Source organism: Carassius auratus, linkage group LG28B, assembly GCF_003368295.1.
Source record: "Carassius auratus strain Wakin linkage group LG28B, ASM336829v1, whole genome shotgun sequence".
NCBI lineage: Eukaryota > Metazoa > Chordata > Actinopteri > Cypriniformes > Cyprinidae > Carassius > Carassius auratus.
Genome location: NC_039293.1, coordinates 1062191 through 1085175, shown reverse-complemented (window position 1 = coordinate 1085175; position 22985 = coordinate 1062191). Strand labels below are relative to the sequence as shown.

The following is a 22985-nucleotide window of genomic DNA, read 5'->3' as shown; positions in this document are numbered from 1 at the left end:
AAAATCCTCACCTGCCTGTACCTTAGTATTCTGGACCGCTCTCTTATTGAGGATTACCATCGATCTGCCCCTCATCCTAGGAAGCCTGTCAGGACTCTGGTTTGATTATCAGCCTTTCTGTTGTGTTTAAGAAAACACAGTATTTTTCACACAATTTACCTATCTGTATACCACTGTTTTCACTGTCATAAAAACGGGCTGATGACTTCCTTGTTCTATAAAGTCCCTCCTTCAGAAATACGTAACGAGTTCTGATTGGGCCAGCGGTTCCTGTGTTGTGATTCGACAGCAGCTTAGCGCATGCTGCCCTCCTGGAAACGCAATTGGGCTAGTTTTGGAGAAGTTTTGAAAAGCAAGTGGGCAGTATTTGTTTTAAAAACCTGGCAATCCTGATCTGAACCATAGACAGTAAAAGAACGCACGTGCTGGAGATGTACTTATAATCACAGGAGCGTTTTTACTGACGAGATGCGCATGAAAATCGCATTCAATTTTTTGCACAGCCCTAACATCTAGTTAACAAAGCTAAACAGTGTTGACCTTTGTGTAAAAAGTTACAGAAACTGTTAAACGCACCAACTTAAATAATAAAATACACTTGTGGTCCATAAACAACGCCTTCTCCAGACAAAGAGGGAACTGCTCCATCTTTCAAGAAAAATCTTTTTGTGAATCCGGCATTAAACTGATTGAGATTGAGGAAGCTCACTGTCCTCAGCAAAATGTGCTGCACATAGTTTTACATGTGGATTATAATTTTCGGGAACCGAGTTAAACATAAATTGTAACCATTAATCTCCAAGTACAGAATCCCTGGGAAGCACAAACAAAGATGATTGGACTCCGAGATGAAAATAACAGTGTTTCGATGACATGGCGACAAACACAAACGCAGCCATTCCTCTTCTCCGTTGGAGCACAACAAGGCCACGCCCCCTTTTTTGTGTATTCCTGTGTGCAGAGGTTAGTCAAAAAACTGTTTTAGTGATGTCATTACTGCAGGAACTAGAGGGATGTAGTCCAAACGGGTTGTTTTTTGTAAGTGAATTCTGTTAAATAAAATATCTTGCTTGGCATTAAACTTTGAGCTTTAGAATTGTAGAGATATTATTTATACTCTAACAAAAACATTACACACTAACTAAAGTTTAAAACATGGGATCATGAAGAACGGGACCTTTAAAGTAACCAATAGTTTAATGTTTAACATTTTGTGAATGACTCATAACTGTATTCTAATGTAGTTTCATGGTGTTTGGCAACTATACTGCAACAACCCATTGACAGACAAGTAAATCATAAGAAGACAACTGATGGCACCTGTATTCATAGCAACTAGTTTCTAACTTATTAATCATTTGATTGTTAATCATAAATATAATAATATCCCACATAGCAAATGTCTTCTGGCCCAGATTCAGGCCACACAATCACTTTTCCCTCGGCCCAAGTTCCGCAAAGAATGGTGGCCCTGAAGTGGCACAGAACTGGATTAAAGATTAGGGGACACATGGGCCATAACTGGCCCAAATCTCAGCCAGTTAATCACCCTTAGCTGGCCCTGAACCGGGCCAACACAGGTTTTATTATTGGTACCAATTCTCAGCCTTAAGTAAACAAGAATACCCAAATCTGAGCCACACCTGAGCATTATATAGCCCGGACCCAACCCAGACAGTTTCTCTGCATGGATTTCATGCAGGCCAGATGTGGGTCAGATCTGGGCCAACACTATATTGCTGTCTGGGAATGTACACATAAACTATGCAAATAAAATACATTAAACTGAATAGAAAATCATACTTTAAACCCATACATCATGTAGCTGTGCAATAAAAAATATAAATAAATAAATAAACGTATTGCATTGGTTTTTCTATTTATTTTTACAAAGAACAATAAAAAATAGACACTTTCAGGATTATTTTATTTAATGCTTGTGCATGACAGCATACTAATAAAAATTATGTGCCCCATGGTAAACCAAATAAATATTACATGACATTGGTTAAATGATCTCTCTCTCTCTCTCTCTCTCTCTCTCTCTCTCTCTCTTTTCATGTAAGGATTCTAAGATTATTTGTACCAAGAATAATAATATTAAATTTAATAAAATTATAATTAAGTGCAGTTTAATACACTTGACTGATTTCCTTAATTTTTAAATGATAATGTTTCATTCTGTTTTGACTTGCCATTTCAAAGACTAAATTTTAACAAAACTCCACTTCATTAAAATGTATGTGATCATTTTTCCATTATCATGCAATATTGTTTTTATCTTGTTTATCATGGGTCACATAATATGTTGCCAGATCTTAGCCTGATCTGGGCCACATTCCTCCCACCAACAATCGGCCCTCATATTGTTTGCCGGATCTCCGCCGTGCCGTCATTGTCACACATGGCCCAGCTCTGGCTGAAAGGGTACATGCCATTGCCAACAGGAGGCCAGCAGTGTCAGCTTGAGGCCACATTTGGGCCAAGTCTGTTTGCTATGTGGGATATTATGTGTGTTATAGAAATTTTTTATAGAAATCTCACTCAAATACATTTATCTTACATATATCTATAGATCTATATAGATCAGGGGACTCATCTGTGACCATAACTAGCTCGGCCACCATGGCCACGGGCATAGGCCAACACCCCCCACAAATAAAAAAATAAAAATAAAATTGATTAGGGGAAATTAGGAATTCTTGGGGGCGCACTGGAGGGGATTCAAGGATTGGAGCCCCCCTTGGGCTAAACATGGGGACAGGAGCCATCACTGGGCTAAACTCGGGGACAGGAGTTTATTATTTCTCATTAGTTTTCTGATAACTTCTCTTTGTTGGTGAAATTATGGGGTTGCATGGCGTTGTTCCTGAGAGGTGTTCGACTCGACTTCGGGCTCGACTGTGGAAATGCAGTGCTATTTTGGCCTCGTGCTACTGGCCCCGAGGCTATTAGCCCCACCCGGCCCGTTTTAAGCCCTGGCTCGCACTGGCCCAACAGTGGAAAAGCGGTAATTAGGAGTTGTGCTACATGTTCAGTTAGGAAGACTCTGATATTCCTGATGTTGTTTAATGCAAACCTGTATGACAATGTGTCTTTGCAATGTGGTCTTTGAATGTCAGCTGGTCATCAAAGACTACTGGCTGATCAGGTTGAAATTATAATTGATGATTATAGCTGAATGGTGAAGTTGTGCTGTATCAGTTGCTGGAACATGACGAGATACAAAATAAACAAGGAAACTGAATTTTTGATTTACTTTCAAAACAATATGACGAATATTAGAGCAATATGTGACATGGTGAGATAACTATGAGATCAGAATGTTGACTTGTAATGCTATTGTAATCTATATAGATTATTAAGGTTAGTATGCAGCCATTCTTGAATTTGCAGCCAATAAATTTATATGCATTTTTAAGCATCCTGTGATTCTGGCTGGAGTGAGACTTTAACAGAATGTAGCTATATGAGCAACAGTAATGTTGATGTTTCTCAAGCACCATTTAAAAAAGCACCAATTAAAATTCTTATGTGTTTAGTTTTACTAACATTTCTCATTCTGAATGAAGCACTAATAAAACAAGATCTGAAAGCCACTCTGTGAGCTTCTTTGTACACTGGATGTGGTTTATATTGCATCATGGCATGATCAACTTACTTAATTTCTTAGTTAAGCAAATTTCTTAGTTTTCTTTCTAAATACACTTCCTCTTTCACCTTAGTCTCGCAGTTAAGTATTGATGAATGTCTGATATAGGCACATCTTTCTAAAAATGTTTATAAGAAGAAAAAAACTGAATAACAGTTTTTACTGACTGTCTACTCAGTCAAAAGTGTGAAACATACAGTGATCAGTTTAGTCTGATTCTCCAAAAAAAAGACTTGAGTCGGTTCTTTTTAATAATAATAATAATAATAATAATAATAATAATAATATATATATGTATATATATATATATATATATATATATATATATATATATATATATATATATATATATATATATATATATATATATATATATATGAGATAACATATATAACATTTTATGTTAACCTTTTATATAAAAAATAAAGATTATATATATACTATATATATATAATTATACAATGTGACAATACTGTAATACAATTACTGAACAAATGACTCTTATGAGAAGGTTGTTTTTAATGAAACTAACACAAGTGACTAATGAAATATTGGAAACTTACTGCACTGAATTTTTACTTTCTGTTGTTCTGATATTACTGTTATCTTGTATTAAAGGCTCATGATACTACAGACACTGAGCTGTTGTTCAAGACAAGCCATAGTTTAAGATACACATTTTATTGAAATGTGAAATGTTTGTAAATACATGGAAATTGTATTATTTTCTTCAACAGGCATGAAATACTTAACCAAGAAAGGCACATGGATTCATTAACTGAAATCAAAATCATTATATTTGTTTTAATGCCCATCCCTTGTCTTTGTGTATGAATATTAAACTGTGTTCACAGGTACAAATAGTCAAACTTAACACCATCAGTTTCAGAGCGTGATAGATAGATTATCAACTGATTAGTTTTTAACACATGAGATATATTTGTATGTCTTTAATCTGTCCCGATGGTATTTTGTTATTTTTTTTTTTTTAATAAAGATCTGACCTCAGGTTTCAGGAAGTCTTGAGGCTTTAACACAGTCTGTGTCTTTAACTGTCTGTCATCATTCGGTCAGTATGGAGCTCCGTCAACTTCCTCTTGTGCTCTGTGAGTATTACTTTCTCTAAGTATTTTAGTAGGTGTTTATATTTAAATAATTATATTATTCCTATATATATATATATATATATATATATATATATATATATATATATATATATATATATATATATATATATATATATATATATATATATATATATATATATATATATATATATATATATATATATACACATATGTTATATAGTTTTGCTGGATATTTTTAATATTTTTATTACTACTCCCAGAGTTTAAAATCCAGGTCTAATTCTTGATATATGAGTGAAGGATGATTTTGAGAGAGGAAGTGTGCAGTTAGTGCTGTTTGTGAGAGAGAATGCACTCTGCTGTGATGTAGATCGGTGTGTTTGTTCAGACATTCAGTTTAGTGCTTTGTAATGGTTTGTTTGTCTTGCAGTTATTGTCCATGTTATGTAATAAATATTTAGATACCTCTGCTATTAGGCAGATGTTTTGATGTTTATCTGGAAACATTTACACTGTTAATATGTTTTAATATGTTTTATTCTGTGCAATTATATATATATATATATATATATATATATATATATATATATATATATATATATATATAGCATGTTTTATATATATATAGCATGTTTAGCATGTTTTAAATAATTTTTTTTAACCACATCATCATTATCTGTGCTTAGATGCAATAAGCTCTAGACGAATTATGAAATAACATAAAATAGACAAATTATCAGCTCAGTGTTCACAAATTAAAGTGTTTCTTCTCTGGATTTTAGTGCTGATTTCAAACATCCACTCTCAACAAACTGAAGGTGAGTGAATTTGATTAATGTATTTTCATCACATAAGAGTGATTAAAAGTGAACAGGGAGCAGTGGGCATCCAATACTGTGGCACCTGTGGATCATTTGGTATTGAAGGTGGAGAGAGTTATTCACTCCCCCCACCAACCTGAGACTCAAACCCACGACCTTTAGGTTACAAGTCCAACTCTGATTACGAAATACTGATTCTGCAGTAACTCACAAACCAACTGGAAGTTGAGAAATGAGTGATACATTTTATAATGATTATAAATTCACCATTTTAAGACTGAGGTGTGACAACAAATCAAAATAAAATCAAAATACAGTAATTATTAAACAATAAGAGGACAGGATTTTCTGCTGAAAATCATTCAACGCTCAAGGGTGATATTTCTAAATCTCTTTATACTGACAGATATTCCCAGACCAACCCTGACTGTTGAGCCACAGAGTTCACTGTTCACTGGAGACTCAGTTACTCTGAGATGTGAGGTGAATCAGTCATGGGATAGATGGGAGTTTATCCGGAGTAGAGACTCAAACACTGAATCTACTGAAGCTGCAACTAAAACAATCAATTCAGTGACAGTCTCTGATGGAGGAGAGTACAGGTGCAGAGCACAAAGAGGAAGACTTTACACAAATTACAGTGAACCAGTAACAGTGACAATAAACGGCAAGTATTTTCATCAAATAATGAACTGCTCTGAGAACACAATGAAAGTGATTGATCAGTCATCAAGATACTGAATCATTGATTATAACAACTAGAGAAAATAACTTCAGTCTAACATAATTTGGCATGTGTTTTAAAATCAAGTAACTTTGTTAATACTGTAAAAACAGCACATTATATTCAGGAAAAATGTATTGCAAAGAGTTTGCTCTTCCTAAGCTCAGGAGACTTATTTGTCCTTATTTATCTGTCATTTTATATCAACAGCATTTTTTGTGTTGTCTTGCTGCAATCTCTTTCAAGACTCCATTATAGGATTATTTTATTGTCAAGAATTTGCTCTTTCTAAGCTCAGGAGACTTAGTTGTGGTTCTCATATATTTCTCATTTTAGCACCAACAGTGTTTTAGATGTTTCTCCTAAGATTCCCTATAAGAATTGAGACATGAGGAAATTCTAAGGTCCCGTTTACACTAGGGCTTTTGCTTCCGGCTTTGCTACCGTTCGGACATTCTAGCTTAATGCTCTGCGCTTTGCTTCTTATTTCTGTACTTTTCTCTGATTTTTCTAAGAGTTTTACTTCAGCAGATCAGCACAGTGCTCAAACAACATATTTTTGGCACAAAGGCTAAAACTAAAAACATTGGGACTGGAATAATAGTACAAAAAGAAGACTTTGGCTCCCACTGCCAGCAGCTTACATTCCGGAGACAGGATAACAACTGCCTACAGTCAAACAGAAGAGACTACTTCTGTTTGATCTACTTGATGCATGAACTGCTGCAAACTTCTACAAAGGATTATGATTCTTGAAACAAAGTTACTTTCTGGACTTCCAAAACAGGCGGAACACTCAGCAGACCGTAGTCATGGACCCCCTCAGCATACAGCCGGTGAGTCCCATGAATCTCCTGAATCTCAACATTTTATACCAAGTGTAGAGGAACAAGCCGAAACTGATCGCCACACTAATCGATGGAGTTTCTCGTATTGCTGCCATAGCTTCCTCTACCCCAGATTCGACTATGACAAGGCTGGTATTGGTATTGTACCACCCCCTATACATCTAGAGAACAGATTCGAAGCATTAATAAATGTGGGTGAGGAATCCCCAAATGTGATTAAACATGGATCGGATCAGCCAGCAGCTAACATCGCTACTAACAGGCGCTCAAGGTCGAGCAGAGAGCGAATTTCAGCTCAGAGCGCAGCCGAGCCGAGGACTCTGATAGTGGGTGATTCTGTTATAAGAAACATTAGTAGCAGGATTACAACAACATGCTGCCTTCCTCAAGCAACGGTCTCTGATGTGAACAAGGAACTTGATATTTGGAAAGAGCAGTCAGAACTCCTTAAGAAGGACTTCAGTGAACTCTTTGAAACACTTCAAAGACTCAAAGTTCAGTCATTCATCAGTGGACCACTCCCAGCAAGGGGAACAAAAATGTTTTCACGGTTGCTTGGGCTGAACACATGGCTACAAAGATCTTGTAATATAAAATGAGTGAATTTCATCGACAACTTCAATCTTTTCTGGGGCCATAGACAACTGTTTAAACCGGATGGCCTCCACCGAAACAAACTTGGTGCTAGAGTGTTTAAGGACAATATCTTCTTCTCCCTCCGTCATCCATCAGCAGAGTGTGTAAATCCATTCAGCACACACACACCGGGTCCGAGTCATCATGTGGTTGACATAACCCACAAGGACACTGATAACACCACGCAGCCAAAACAAGCACTGCTCATGCCCACAGAGCTCCTCACAGACTGACTGTGATGTATCAAAACAGCTACAAGATTCAGCACCCAAGGATAACTTTCTGGAAAACAGTCAGGGAAGCCAGGACAACAAATCACAGTCACCGGAAACACCAGAGACACAGCACCGCTCACCGGCACATTATCCCTTTCTCCAGCATCTCCACTTCTGTGCTTCTCACAGAAAATGGAGGAATTGGTGTATGCTGGGACTAAACTCTCCCACTCATTCGCTGCTAGCCCGCAGATATCAACAAAAAACGGCAGGCCCCCCAACCACCAAAGTCTGTGGGCCCTGTTCCTATGAGAGCTCTCCGACCGTTGCCACAACGCCAGGGCCCAAACCCTCTATCTGCTGAAGGTGAACCAAAAACAACTGATAGCAGCTCTCAGTGATATGTGTCGGGTCCCTGCTATAATAGCTGCAACATTCACAAATGCTTACAGAACAAGCTGGAACCCAGTGTGCCTGTAGCTTTCTCTATTTCAGTTTTATCACGTGATAGAAAGTCTAAGGCTTTCTCAAGCCGAAGGGCAAACTCATCTAATCTGCGGCCTATTATGCATCAAACTAAGATTGATGTAAAGACACAAAGCACTGCCATCAAGTTAGCACTTTTAAACATTCGCTCACTAAAAAATAAATCATTTCTAATCAATGACTTTATAACCACAAACAATCTGGATTTTATATTTCTAAACGAAACATGGCTAGCAAACAGCTGCAATGCAACAGTCCTCAATGACGCAGCCCCTCTTAACTTCACTTACATGAGTGTCTGCAGGACTGTTAGGAGAGGTGGGGGTGTAGCTGCTCTATTTAAAGATGTCTATCAATGAAAGCAAGTGTCATTTGGTCAGTACCTGTCTTTCGAATATCTAGGGATTGTGCTGAAAGGTGCCCCACGCATTCTGTTTATTATTATTTACAGGCCTCCAAAATACTCTCCAGCCTTTGTTGAAGAGATCACAGAAATGTTATCAATAATTTCCTCAGAGTTTGACTGTTTTGCAATTGCAGGGGATTTTAATATTCACATAGATAATGCAGAAAACAAAACTACAAAAGAAATGATAACGGTTCTAAACACTTTTGACCTGATTCAGCATGTGCTTGGTCCCACACACAAAGGTAGAAACACTCTACATTTAATCATCAGTAGGGGTCTAAACATTTCATCCATTGTTGCTAAGGACATAGCACTATCTGATCACTTCTGTATTTTCTTTGATATATTGATTTTCTCTGCTACCACTGAATCTAGATCTGTCTCTGTCAGAAGGAGATGCATAAACGAGAACACAAGTCTACTATTTATATCTTTAACACCAAGTATTTCTGCAGACTCTGTTGATATTCTCCTTGATTCTTTCAACTCAAAAGTTCAGAATGTTATTGATGATATTGCACCAATAATAGTCAGTAAGAAAACAAACAGACAGAAATCAGTTTGGAGAAGATCAACAGCAGTTCAGGCTATGAAAAGACAATGCAGAAAAGCTAAGTGGATGTGGAGGACGACGAAACTTGAAATTCACTATAGCATCTATAAAGACAGCCTTCATGCTTTTAATGTGAAACTAGCCACATCCAGACAGAATTTCTTCTCAAACCTTATAAACAGTTACTTAAATAACACTCACACTCTTTTTGCCACTGTTGAGAGACTGACAAACCCCCCCAAGTCAGATTCCCAGTGATATGCTCTCAGACAGCAAATGCAATGAGTTTGCTTCCTTCTTTTCTGAGAAGATCATCAATATCAGGAAGGCGATTAGCACATCCTCAAGTAATGCAGAGGTCAGACAGATTCGGCTACAATATCAAAAAGATACTATGTCTATTTTTGAAACAATTGATAGCAAAATTCTGGAAGACATAGTGCAGCAACTAAAATCGTCAACCTGTTGTCTTGACACACTTCCCACATCTTTTTTCAAAAGTGTGCTTAACTGCTTAGAAGCAGATCTCCTAGAAGTGGTGAACACCTCACTTCTTTCTGGGACATTTCCAAACTCCCTAAAAACTTCAGTTGTTAAGCCCCTCCTGAAAAAGAGCAATCTTGATAACACAATTTTAAACAATTATAGACCAATATCTAATCTTTCTTTTATAGGCAAAATTATAGAAAAGGTTGTTTTTAATCAGCTGAACAAATACTTAAACTCAAATGGATACCTGGAAAATTTTCAATCTGGTTTCCGACCGCAACACAGCACAGAGACAGCACTCATTAAGATAATACATGATATTCGCTTAAATTGTGACTCTGGCAAAATATCGGTGCTGGTATTGCTAGATCTCAGTGCTGCGTTTGACCCTGTCAATCATAACATACTACTAGAGAGACTGGAAAACTGGGTCGGGCTTTCTGGGATGGTACTCAAATGGTTCAGGTCATACTTAGAAGGGAGAGGCTATTATGTGAGTCTAGGAGAGCATAAGTCTAAGTGGATGTCCATGACATGCGGAGTCCCACAAGGATCAATTCTTGCACCGCTCTTGTTTAGCCTGTATATGCTTCTACTAAGTCAAATAATGAGAAAGAACCAAATTGCCTATCACAGCTATGCTGATGATACCCAGATTTACCTAGCCTTATCTCCAAATGACTACAGCCCCACTGACTCCCTCTGCCAATGCATTGATGAAATTAATAGTTGGATGTGCCAGAACTATCTTCAGTTAAACAAGGAAAAAACTGAAGTCATTGCATTTGGAAACAAAGATGAAGTTTTCAAGGTGAATGCATACCTTGACTCAAGGGGTCAAACAACTAAAAATCAAGTCAGGAATCAAGTGATTCTGGAGACAGACCTTAGTTTCAGTAGTCATGTCAAAGCAGTAACTAAATCAGCATACTATCATTTAAAAAAACATTGCAAGAATTAGATGTTTTGTTTCCAGTCAAGACTTTGAGAAACTTGTTCATGCCTTCATCACCAGCAGGGTGGACTATTGTAATGGACTCCTCACTGGCCTTCCCAAAAAGACCATTAGACAGCTGCAGCTCATCCAGAACGCTGCTGCCAGGATTCTGACTAGAACCAGAAAATCTGAGCATATCACACCAGTCCTCAGGTCCTTACACTGGCTTCCAGTTACATTTAGGATTGATTTTAAAGTACTTTTACTCGTATATAAGTCACTAAATGACCATGGACCGAAATATATTTCAGATATGTTCACTGAATATAAACTTAACAGAGCACTCAGATCACTAGGATCAAGTCAGTTAGAAAAACCAAGGGTTCACACAAAACAAGGGGAGTCCGCCTTTAGTTACTATGCTGCCCGCAGTTGGAATCAGCTTCCAGAAGAGATCAGAGGTGCTAAAACACTAGTCACATTTATATCTAGACTCAAAACACGTCTTTTTAGCTGTGCATTTATTGAATGAGCACTGTGCAATGTCCGAACTGATTGCACTATATTTTCACTGTTTTTTATTTGATTTTTTTATGTAAAATCATTTTCTAACTTTTTTTAAATGTTTTAATCATTTTAAAAGTTTTATAATTGCTTGTTTTATTATTTTTCTTCATGATTATTTTACTTTCGTTTATGTAAAGCACTTTGAATTACCATTGTGTACGAAATGTGCTTATAAATAAACTTGCCTTGCCTAGTGCATTTTCGTTTTAAAATACATAACTTTTGCTACGGTTACACCGGTCGTTTAAACTACCCCGGTGTTTTCAAGGTTGAAAACAGAGACTTTTGAAAATGCTGCGTTTTAGTTTAAACACCCTGGGCTTGCATTTCAGTGTAAATGTACCAAAAAAGAAACTTTTGAAAACGATGGCATGGCTGCTCACATTCTCTCTGCATTTCCTTAACTTCCGTGTAAACAAAAACATCAAGCTCATTGTTGTACCCATAGAGATGTATAGGTAGATTCCCCATTTGACCACTCCAAGCAATTTAAATAATAGAAAATATAATGTGGTTGTACCTGTGTGAATGGTCATGTGACATGCATTTTCGGTTGTGTAGACTGAAACCCAGTGAAAACACCAGTTTAGACAAGCATAATTTTCATTTTAAAATGCCTTTATAAAATATAAACGCACTAGTGTAAACAGGGCCTGAGACAAAGGAGAAAATGAGAGTGGGCTGTGAGAAAGAGTAGATTTCTTTATCGTCTTCCTGTAATCTCTTTCAAGACACTATTTGAAAAATGTTTTATTGCTCAAGGGTTGCTCTTTCTTTCTTTAGTTACATTGGGGGTTTTGCACCTTTGAATGATAGCTTTACACATCAGAATATCAAGGGTTACTAGTTTAAATGTATCTTCAATTAACAGAATGCAGCACTTCACAGAGGAAAGAATAGTAGAGGAAATAAAAAATTAGGCCTTTTAAACATCTCAAATATTTCTACTAGATAGAAATGAGTTTAATATAAAACAGAGACTTTTGCCCCTTAAAAGTTTTAATAAGATCTCATCACTATCACACTCTGTGCTCAGACATTTCTGTTAAACTAAAGATATGAGAGCTCTCACATTTGTGAAATTTCAGAAGTGATCTCAACAACATTACAAAGTGTGCACCAAGTCAAATGTTTCAATAATAGCTTAAACATTTCTACCATATAATATGTATTATTAACCAATAGCTAATAATAATAATAAAATGTGTTTTAGTGATATAGCTTCTTTCAAACACACAAGGACACTTTAAATAAGGTAAATAACAGATAGTATGCAATAAATAAACAGCCAAACAGCAGACAGTCTAGGGTTGTGTCATATGCCATTTAACATATACAAGCAATGTACTTTTCTGAATATAATCACATAAATATGTTAATAATAATTTTATGCAACACTATAGAGCAACGCAGAGTTTGATTCCTTGAATTTATCTGTTTTTGAACAAATCATGTAAGCCAGTGATTCAATGGTCCATTCACTTGTTTAGTTTCTAATTGAATCAGCCGTTTTGAACGAATCGTTTGATTTGAGTGATTCAATAAATCAATTATTAAAACAGGAATTTGCTGCCACGGTTTTATTGTCATTTTTAGTTATCCATGACAGTCCTAAACCAGACAAGGTGCCTGCAGAAAGAATAATTCAGCAAAATATTGTTTAATTAGCAGTATTGACCTAAATTCCTCCATTTCAGCCCCGAGAAAAGGGAAAACAACTTAAAAAATATAGGTTGTTTCCTGAGGCTAATTATTCATTAAACAAAAACCTCTTTGTTGTTCTTTAAATCGTGCAGATTATTAAAAATAAAATGTAAACAAATATTTTTTTAGATTACAGCTGTATTTCTGTGAAATCAAGAAGCACAATCAGTAAGAAGACAATATCTTCCACATTTTGCTACAAGTTGCAAAATAATTATTGCTGTTAATAGTGTTCATCATCTGTTTGATTGTGTCATTAACTGAATTTTACCATACATTTCTTCCATATGTACATCAATTTGACAGTCACCACTGAGAAACTACTTCAAAATATATTGTAGAAACTTAATTTCAGTAAAGCTGTTTTGCAACAATTTTTATCGTGAAAAGCGCTATATAAATAAACTTGAATTGAATTCTATAGTAAAGGTTTCACATCTCTCATTCATTTCATATTTCCAGATTTTCCCAAACCAACTCTGACTGTTGAGCCACAGAGTTCACTGTTCACTGGAGACTCAGTTACTCTGAGATGTGAGGTGAATCAGTCATGGGATGGATGGGAGTTTATCCGGAGTAGAGACACAAACACTGAATCTACTGAAGCTGCAACTAAAACAATCAATTCAGTGACAGTCTCTGATGGAGGAGAGTACAGGTGCAGAGCACAAAGAGGAGGACTTTACACAAATTACAGTGAACCAGTAACAGTGACAATAAACGGCAAGTATTTTCATCAGATAATGATCTGCTCAGAGAACACAATGAAAATAATTAAAAAGACACATAATTAATTATTATAACAGCTTTAGAGAGCGAAACTTCAGTCTAACCTGATTTAGCATGTGTTTTAAAATCAAGTAACTGATCATATATTAAACAGCACATTATTTTCATTGTGAATTGTTGTTGCACAGAAAGACCAAAAGCCAAAGTGAGCATTAAACCTGATCAACATGTATTCAGAGGAGAGACAGTCACTCTCAGATGTGACATTGATGGTGAAGGAGTCTCTAGCTGGAAGTACAGCTGGTATAAAGCCGGTTCAGACAGTGTTTTCAGTAGAAAACAGGAACACACATTCAGTTCTGTTACTGAGTCTGACACAGGTAAATACTCCTGTTATGGAGCAGAGAGAGGAGGATCACGAACATCACACATCAGTGATGAAGTTACACTGACAGTATCAGGTGAGTTTGATCAACGCTTCATAAACACACACAAGTTTAACATGTTATTAATGAGTTCTGTATTTCAGATAGACCCAGACCAGTTTTAAGTGTTTCTCCACAGAAGTGGTTGACTGAAGGAGATCCAGTGACTCTGATCTGTGAGGTTAAAGACTCCTCTACAGACTGGACATTCAGCTGGTACACTCTAAATGTTTCATCAGGTAAGATATAATGTGCTTAATGTGATAATATCTGAATGAACTGGTTTCATCCTAAAAACAAAAACAAACAAACAAACAAATATATATATATATATATATATATATATATATATATATATATATATATATATATATATATATATATATATATATGTAACAATTTTTTTATTTATATATACATTTATTTATATATAAATAAACTAGTCTGAATACTGATTATACCAAAAAAGGTCATTTAAAAGTCTCATGTAAATATTACTCATAATTTCTAGAGGTAACTCTACACTTTCACTTCATACAGGCTACAGAAAACATAATTATCAGTTGCTCTCAGACAGCAGCAGAGGAGCTGGAGGAAACTACATGGTCAGTTCTGCTGCTCTAAATCACACAGGAGTTTATGTGTGCAGCGCAGAGAGAGAAAAACCACCCTATCTCACATGGTACAGCAACGAACAACTACTATGGGTCACTGGTGAGTTCAGACTGAATCACTGAATGAAATGTGACTCTCCTGAAATTTTACTTTATCTTTTAAGTGCTTGATTTGATTACTTAAGTGCTTTGATTCCATCATAATACAAGGCTGAATTGTGTCAATGGAGAAAGATGCTTTTTTATTTTCTAGGAGATATTAAAACAATGGTGGAGGCAGTGTTGTCTCACTTGTCTTTGGATTGCTTGCTGATGGCATAATTACAAATATGTTGCAAACATTATTTTGTTTTGAAACAAAAGAAGTGTACATTGTGTAAAGTGTTAAATCAATAAAACTCTTTTGACTTGATTTCTAAACTGTAATTGTCTTCTCGGGTGTTTCTCCTCCAGTCTTTTCCACTGATTTACGCGATCTGATGATAAATAGCCTCTCCCAGCGATCTGTGTGTGTGTGTGCACTTCTGTTTCCTCGCGCTGTGTGTCAGACAGACTCTGATTGATCCTTCGCCTTGTCAATCTTACAATATCATAACCAGACAACGTCGCATCGTGTCACATTATTCCTGTACACTTCCTGGTTGTTGTTGTACACACGAAATATCTGAATAATAAACCCGCGACTACGATAGTAAAGCTTGGTATGAAATTTTCTTGAGATCTGGGGCATTTTTATAAAAAATATAAAAAATGTACATCTGAAATGCTAACTTGTGCAGAGATGTAAAGGGCTATAAATAGAATATTTTTACAACAGTAAACAACCAAATTCCACCCTTGATCGCAAAAGGATGTTATTACAAACACTCGATTGGAGTTTAAAGTGAGTTTTGGGTAAAAGTGTACTAATCATTTCAGAAATTGTCTGATGTAGCTTGATGCTAACGTTAGCTCTAATTAGGGCTGTCACTTTTTATTCGATATTCGAATATGCATTCAAACATGACGTGAAATATCCATAATCGAACTATAAATAAAATATCCGGTTTTTAAAATGCCATGTGTAGCGCATTTTTTACAGTCTATGATTAGACCGTTTGTTTTTTATTTTATTCTTTGCCATCTTATCCAGTAGAGGGCACTCCACTGGATTGTAGCGTAGGCCCATGACCAAATCAAGTGAATAATAGCTAGTAGCCAGGCACGTCTGTGCGCTTCGAATGTGTCTTTTCCACCTCGGGGAACATTGTAAATAAAAAGAAAGCCGCACTTAATCCAGATCAAGTTGATAGACTGGTGTTTCTTGCAAACAATATTAAGTAATGAACTAGGCTAGGCTATATGCCTTACTCTTGCTGCTGTTTAAGTTGTCACGTTATTGTTTGTGCCTGGTCTGAATGTTTTTTTTTTTTTTTTTTTTGCCTAATGTTGTGGGATGTGCATAGTGGCACTTCAAGTTGATATTTTAAGTTGATAACCTGCCGTTTCAAACATTAAGTACAAAAAATAATAATCCAGATAGTCCTGTTTATGACTCACTGTTAATAAACTTATGATTGAATCACCATTAGGCTACAGTGGTTTTTTTTTTATGCACGGGGGGGGGGGGGGGGGCATGTAGATATTCGTATATATATATATATATATATATATATATATATATATATATATACATTGCATGATATTCGATATCCGTTCGAATTGGATTTTCCTCAAAAGTGACATCCCTAGCTCTAATGCTTCTAATAGTTCACAATAATTCATGTAAGGTCGTAAGAAAATGTTTTGTTGTATATTTATAGTCTTTTAAAAAAGACTTTTGATAAATAAGGGGTAAATGCATACTGAGACTGAAGTGAGATTGCAGCTTGGTGGATTGTAAAGCTTGAAATACCACAACAAAGGCTAATAAAGGTGGAAGAAAAACAAAAGAATAATGATAAAAGAATAATGCGGATAATGTGTCATACCTGGCAGAGGTGTGAAAGACTCGTTTGGTGAGAATAATAGAATCATGAATGGGGGAGTATTCATAGCCAAAAACACAGTCAGAGCACATATGAGAGTTTACATGTGTGATCTTACAGAGATGACAAGTGCCATAAATCAATCAGATTAGCCTTCTCTAAAAACACACGACAAGGCTTTGAAATATTCCAAATGAAGCTTTGGTAGACTTGGGGCTTTAGCTACACTGTGTTTTTAAACTCATATCCTACATGTAAAAAATATGTTTTTAATATTTTTATTTTTAATTTTATATTTGAGCTTATATATCTCTATTATCATTACAGTCTGAGTAAGTCTGATTCCTGAACAGTAAACTTTGAAGTGTCAGCTTTGTGGACAATTGTTGATTATGTATCTAGTCAGAAATAGTCATGAACAAAAACCTTTTTATTTTGGGTATGTCATTTCTGTCTCCATGCCAAAAAATGGGGGTGACTGGTAAGGGGTTTTAAAACAACGGTGGAGGCAGGGGACAGCAGCAACTGGGGGTGGCACAGATATTTTTTACAATATACAAGTTTTGACTTGATTTCCAAACTGTGATTGTCTTCTCAGGTGTTTCTCCTCCAGTCTCTCTGATCATCAGTCCCAGCAGAACTCAACACTTCACATATGTCTCTCTCTCTCTGAGCTGTGAGGACCAGAGTAACTCTGATAGATGGAGAGTGAGAAGATACACAGACACTTGGGGGCTGGAAGATTGTTCATCATCACACTGGGGATCACAGACAGGATCTACATGTACAATCAGCTCCACCATCACATCACACACTGGAGTGTACTGGTGTCAGTCTGAATCTGGAGAGATCAGTCATCCTGTTAATATCACTGTACACCGTGAGTCTGTTTCTGTGTATATATATATATATTTTTTTTTCATTTATGATGTTTTTTTTATTATTATTTTAATTTACAATACAGTACACAAAGCAGTTGATAACAAAAATTAAATAAAAAAATAAAACAGAAAGCATCAGTCTGCACTTCAAACAAACAAACAAACAAACAAACAAACAAACAAACAAACAAAAACACTCAATGGGTAAGAGATACCAAAAATGTGGTTTTGTAGAAAATTTAAATTTTGAGAAAATTTTTAATTAACAGTTAATTTAGTTGAATGTTTTTATCATGTAGTTGCCATATACTATTTACAATCAGCACACATTTCATCTGTTTGTGTAGTTGGTGTAATTATGGAGAGTCCTGTTCATCCTGTGACTGAAGGAGATTCTCTGACTCTACGCTGTTTATATCCATATACAACTCCACCAATCCTCAGAGCTGATTTCTATAAAGATGGATCACTCATCCAGAATCAAACTACAGAGATGATCATCTCTACTGTCTCAAAGTCACATGAGGGTTTCTACTACTGCAAACACCCAGAGAGAGGAGAGTCACCCAAGAGCTGGATCTCAGTCACAGGTGAGAGTGCACATCAATAAACACTGCTGAAATATTTCTGTATCATTTACAGCACTCATCTAAATGTAAAATCTATGTATCTCAGCTTCCTCCACAACATCAGAATCTGATGGTCTCAATCCCATGATAATTGGAGTGACTGCAGGACTGATTTTCACATTTTTGATCATCGTCTTTTTGGTCCTGCTGTGGCGCTACAGAAACAACAAAGGTTCATCATCTGACATTACAATTTAATTACACATTTGTAGACACCAATTTTGTTTCTATACCTTGTTAGCTGCCATCCTACAACAGCATTTAGCTGGTTGTCTGGTCACAAAACCTGGTAAAGCTGATATATTGTCTGGTTTAAGAAGCTTTCTGGGCAGTTTTCCTCTGCACAGGCTGGGGACGTATGTGTATTATGCACATATTTACTGTGTATGTGAAGTGCTCAAAATTAGACAATTATTTGATTCCATTTGAGTTACAGTAGAATGCCGCCTATGAAGACAGCAGACAGTGGAGCAAATTACAGTTTTTAACAAATCCATAATGTGATAAAAACATGCCACTAAACAATCTTTCACTCTCAAACATGTATGCATGAAGGAGATTAAAAGTTGATTTTAAAACTTACATAATCCTTGTGTGTTCAGGTGTAAGATCTCAGTCTCCGTCTAGAGTCAGTGAACAGCAGAACAGCAGTCAGACATCAGAACAGAACCAGAGTCAAGCGGGATACAACACACTGCTGTCTGGTCAGTCTTTACCTGTTAACCATAAATAAACACAAGCTGTGATTGAACACACTTAGAAATAACTTTCAATTGACAATACAGATCTGACTAAATCATTTATAAAGTGCAATATGATATTTGTGTAACTGACATTTATGTTTATTATTGGTAATTAATCAAAGCACCAATTTATTACAGGAACTGCTCATATTTATGACTCTGTTGATGCAACAATTAATAAAGACGTCAGCACAGGTAACTAATGATGTTACAGAAGATAATTATGTCATGCTTATCATAATTACTAAGGCAGTAGTTATTTTCTTAATACTCAAATTTATCTTTGTTTTTCATTTCACTATGATATTTGCAGAGCAGATTTATTAAAAACAAATGTCTTATTCCTTTCTTTGTTGTTCACTGTAGATAGTGTTAGTGGACCTACTGACGTCACCTACGCTGAGATTGAATACAAATCTACAGAGAAACAGAAGAAAAATAAAGAAAACAAAGGTAAACTGAAACAATGGTTTAATGATCATGACAGCAGTGTAGCAGAGCTAAAGACCTCTGGGGTAAAAAACTCCTTTGATTTTAATTTCTCTCACATCAGTAAACCAACACAAACACTACAGTATTTCTCTAAACACCTGTTTGTGTCTGTTCACTGTGAAATCCACTTGATCCATAAAGGTCATTGCAATATGTTGATTTCAAGGTAAATTGGTAAACAATTAATTATTTGATTTTCTCTGTAGAAGCTGTAGAGGTTTTATTGATGTATTTCATATCACTGTTGCACTAATGACATTAATGTAACTGTTTCATATTTAAGGGAAAACTAGTGAAGTTTCTGACACTGTTTACTCTAAACTGAACCTGGTGACCCATCAAGGTGAGTGTTAAAGTAAAAACATCAGTCACAGTTCACAAGGAGCCACTGAAAACTGCATCTACAAGCATAAATTTTAATTCATTTCTATATTCTCAGGTGCTGGATCTAGTGATGTGACGTATGCTCAGGTTAAATAAATGCCCAGAGGAGAAACTTTCAATCCCAGGACGCTGGTGAATTTAGGTGGAGAAGATCTGGAGAATGAGCAGATCATCCATGCTTTATTATCTATGTGATACTGAGAAATTGATGGCAATATCTGTATTAAATATTAGTGATGCAATCCTTCATGTTCTTCAATAGGTATGCATAAGCAATGAGCTGATTATACATTGCATAAAACCAGAAAGAGTAGATTATATTTGAATGCTGCACAGGGTTTATTTTTATTGGTTGATACAAGCAGCAGCTCATCATTAGACTGAGAGAGAGAGAGAGAATATTCAGCTTAAGGCCTTTTCCCTGAACGTTAATAATAATTCCTTACATTTATATAGCGCTTTTCTAGGCACTCAAAGCGCTTTACATAGTCTGGGGGTATCTCCTCATCCACCACCATTGACCAATTTTCCTTTTTTGTTTGTCTTCTTGATTTAAAATTTATTTGTATCATGGTAATAGAAAACCTGGAAATACCAGGCAATTTTAAAATCATGACTTACTGGTCTGGATGACTAAAAGTAAGTGTATATAATATATACATGTTTTTCTATTGTCAGCTGTTAAATGTTTAATTGGCTACAAATAGCTCTTTGCGTGTGCAGTCTTTTGATTTAAAAAATAAATAAAAAACTTATTCCACAATCAAACACCATTGGGGAAAAATAGCCATGGAAGTTCATTAAATTAGAAAGTTAGGGAAGTCAGTTGTAACTTGTTGTCTTAGGATATTTATGTTTTCAGAATACATTTATAAACTTTTTGTAATTTTACTGTAATGTTTAATATTCTAATTTATATTTTCAATACGATAAATAGTAACGAATATGTAATAATAGAATAATAGTAACGTGTAATATCTGAAAATGTATCCTTTCATTCCAGATAGGGTGCAGCATAGGCATGATCAATTTGGCCATCATAGAAACAATGATATGCCCATTAGTTTTTACCATTAAATACGATTGAATGTAATTATAGCATAATCATTTTTCCCTTATGATTTTAAATTCTGGAAAAATAAATGGAAATGTTCTAATTCCGAAAAAGTTGTGTTATAAAAGTACATTGGGGATGTTGAATTTTCTAGCTGGTTTTGGAACTAATCAAACACAAGACATGTTCAGACATCCAAAACTTAATCTCAGATAGACTGTGTGAGAGATGGGAAATATTCACATTTTGGCCCGGATTAGAGTGGATGTTAATCTGTGTATCATCAGCCTAAAAATCTTAGTTTGGTTCGAGAGATCTTAACAACTGCCAAAGAGGAAACATATAAATGCTAAAAGGAAGGGACCAAGTAAGGAGCCCTGAGGGTCACCAGTACTAACAGGACCATGCTTTGAACACTGAAACAGACTTAAGAGGTCACCCTGTGTTGGTGCACACTCACAACACAGCAGTGGTCTCTTATAACAACCACGAAGGGGTCTGCGCTCACGCAGTTTGTACAAACTAGTATGTCAGATCCTTGTGTTGTCCCAGGGCAAAGGCAATCTCCTCTCACTGAGAGAAGTTCACATTCCTGGGCATCTGAATATGGGAGCAGACATCCTGTTGAGACAGAGGCTGAGGCCCGAGCAATGGATGCTTCATCCAGAGGTCGTGAAGGAGATATGGAGAATTTTTGGCCAAGCTCAGATGGACCTGTTTGGGACTGTTTTTCTCTCTCTGACTCATCCAGCTCCATTGGGGCTAGGTGTCATGGTACAGACATGGCTGAGGCTTCGTCTGTACACCTTTCCCCTGATTGCTTTGCTCCTGGGAGTTCTGATGCCTGATTTTCCTGAATGTTGATTATTAAGTGAACAAGTTTTCTTTTTTATTTTAAATGTATTTGTAACATGGTCATAGACCAACTGGAAATGCCAGATAATTTTTTTAATGTCCAGGTCTGGAAAAGTTGTCTAATTTATAAAATGAATATGTTTTCTCTAGCTATGTTCAACTTGCAAAATGATTTAAAACTCATTATTCGAGAAAAATCATGCAAAGCCAAAATTTATAAATTAGAAAGTTATGGAATTCTACTGTGGATTGCTTGTTTGTCTTAGGATATTTATGGTTTCAGAATACAGTTATAAGCTCTATGGACCTTTACATCATTACTTGGGAAAGAAAGATTGTTGAGTGTAAAGCTTTTTTTTTATTATTGTTGTGAAAATTTCAGTTTGCCTTTTGTTTTGAAATGGTTGGAAGAAGTTGTGTTGTAAATGTATATAGTGAATGTTGAATTGTTTAGCTATTTTAACTTTAAAATATTCCATTGTTATAAATACCTCCGTGAGTCTAATCTTTCCATTTTAAAACTGCTTCTCTAGTAATGAAGAACAACTAAAAAAAAATAAAAAAAATAAAAGCCATTCACTAGTCTAAATGTTCAAAGTCAACATTTTTGTAAAATATTTTTTACAATTGTAATTATAAACTGTATCTTTACTGTAATGTCTATACTTTGTTTATATCATCAATAAAGCTTATTTTGGTTAACCTGCAGACTGAAAAAAAAAAAGCTTTATGAACCGAGAAAATACACATCAAGTCAAGTCAAAATGGACGAAAGAACTCAATTTAATGATTTCTAATGAGACCTGAGATACACATACTTGACTGAGATACACATAGAAACAGAAAAATTGTGTAACTAGAGAGATTATCACTTGTAAGCGTTGTCCTCTTACACCCCAAATTGTAGCTAAGTCTAATTTAAATCACTTCAGTGTGATTTAAGAGAATGCAGAGAACAAATAATACACACCCTCAAATCTTTACTCACTGTTACATTCTAGATTGATGCTAGACAACTGTATTTGTTGTCAATAAGAAAATAATTTGTGATGATTTGCAGAGATTGTATAATAGCAAGTTAGA

The 22985-nt window shown here is 35.7% G+C and overlaps 1 protein-coding gene across 1 annotated transcript; it reads left to right on the top strand.

Moving 5' to 3' along the window:
- Positions 1–4673: 4673 nt before the first annotated feature.
- LOC113067640 (Fc receptor-like protein 5) lies at positions 4674–22601 on the top strand. Its single transcript, XM_026240015.1, has 15 exons — positions 4674–4758; positions 5523–5558; positions 5968–6228; positions 13592–13852; positions 14047–14319; positions 14388–14522; positions 14824–14997; positions 17463–17744; positions 18093–18335; positions 18421–18546; positions 18977–19078; positions 19256–19312; positions 19484–19570; positions 19893–19952; positions 20049–22601. Exons 1-15 carry the CDS (start codon positions 4728–4730, stop codon positions 20087–20089), a joined length of 2169 nt encoding a protein of 722 aa, XP_026095800.1. The 5' UTR covers positions 4674–4727; the 3' UTR covers positions 20090–22601.
- Positions 22602–22985: the final 384 nt, after the last annotated feature.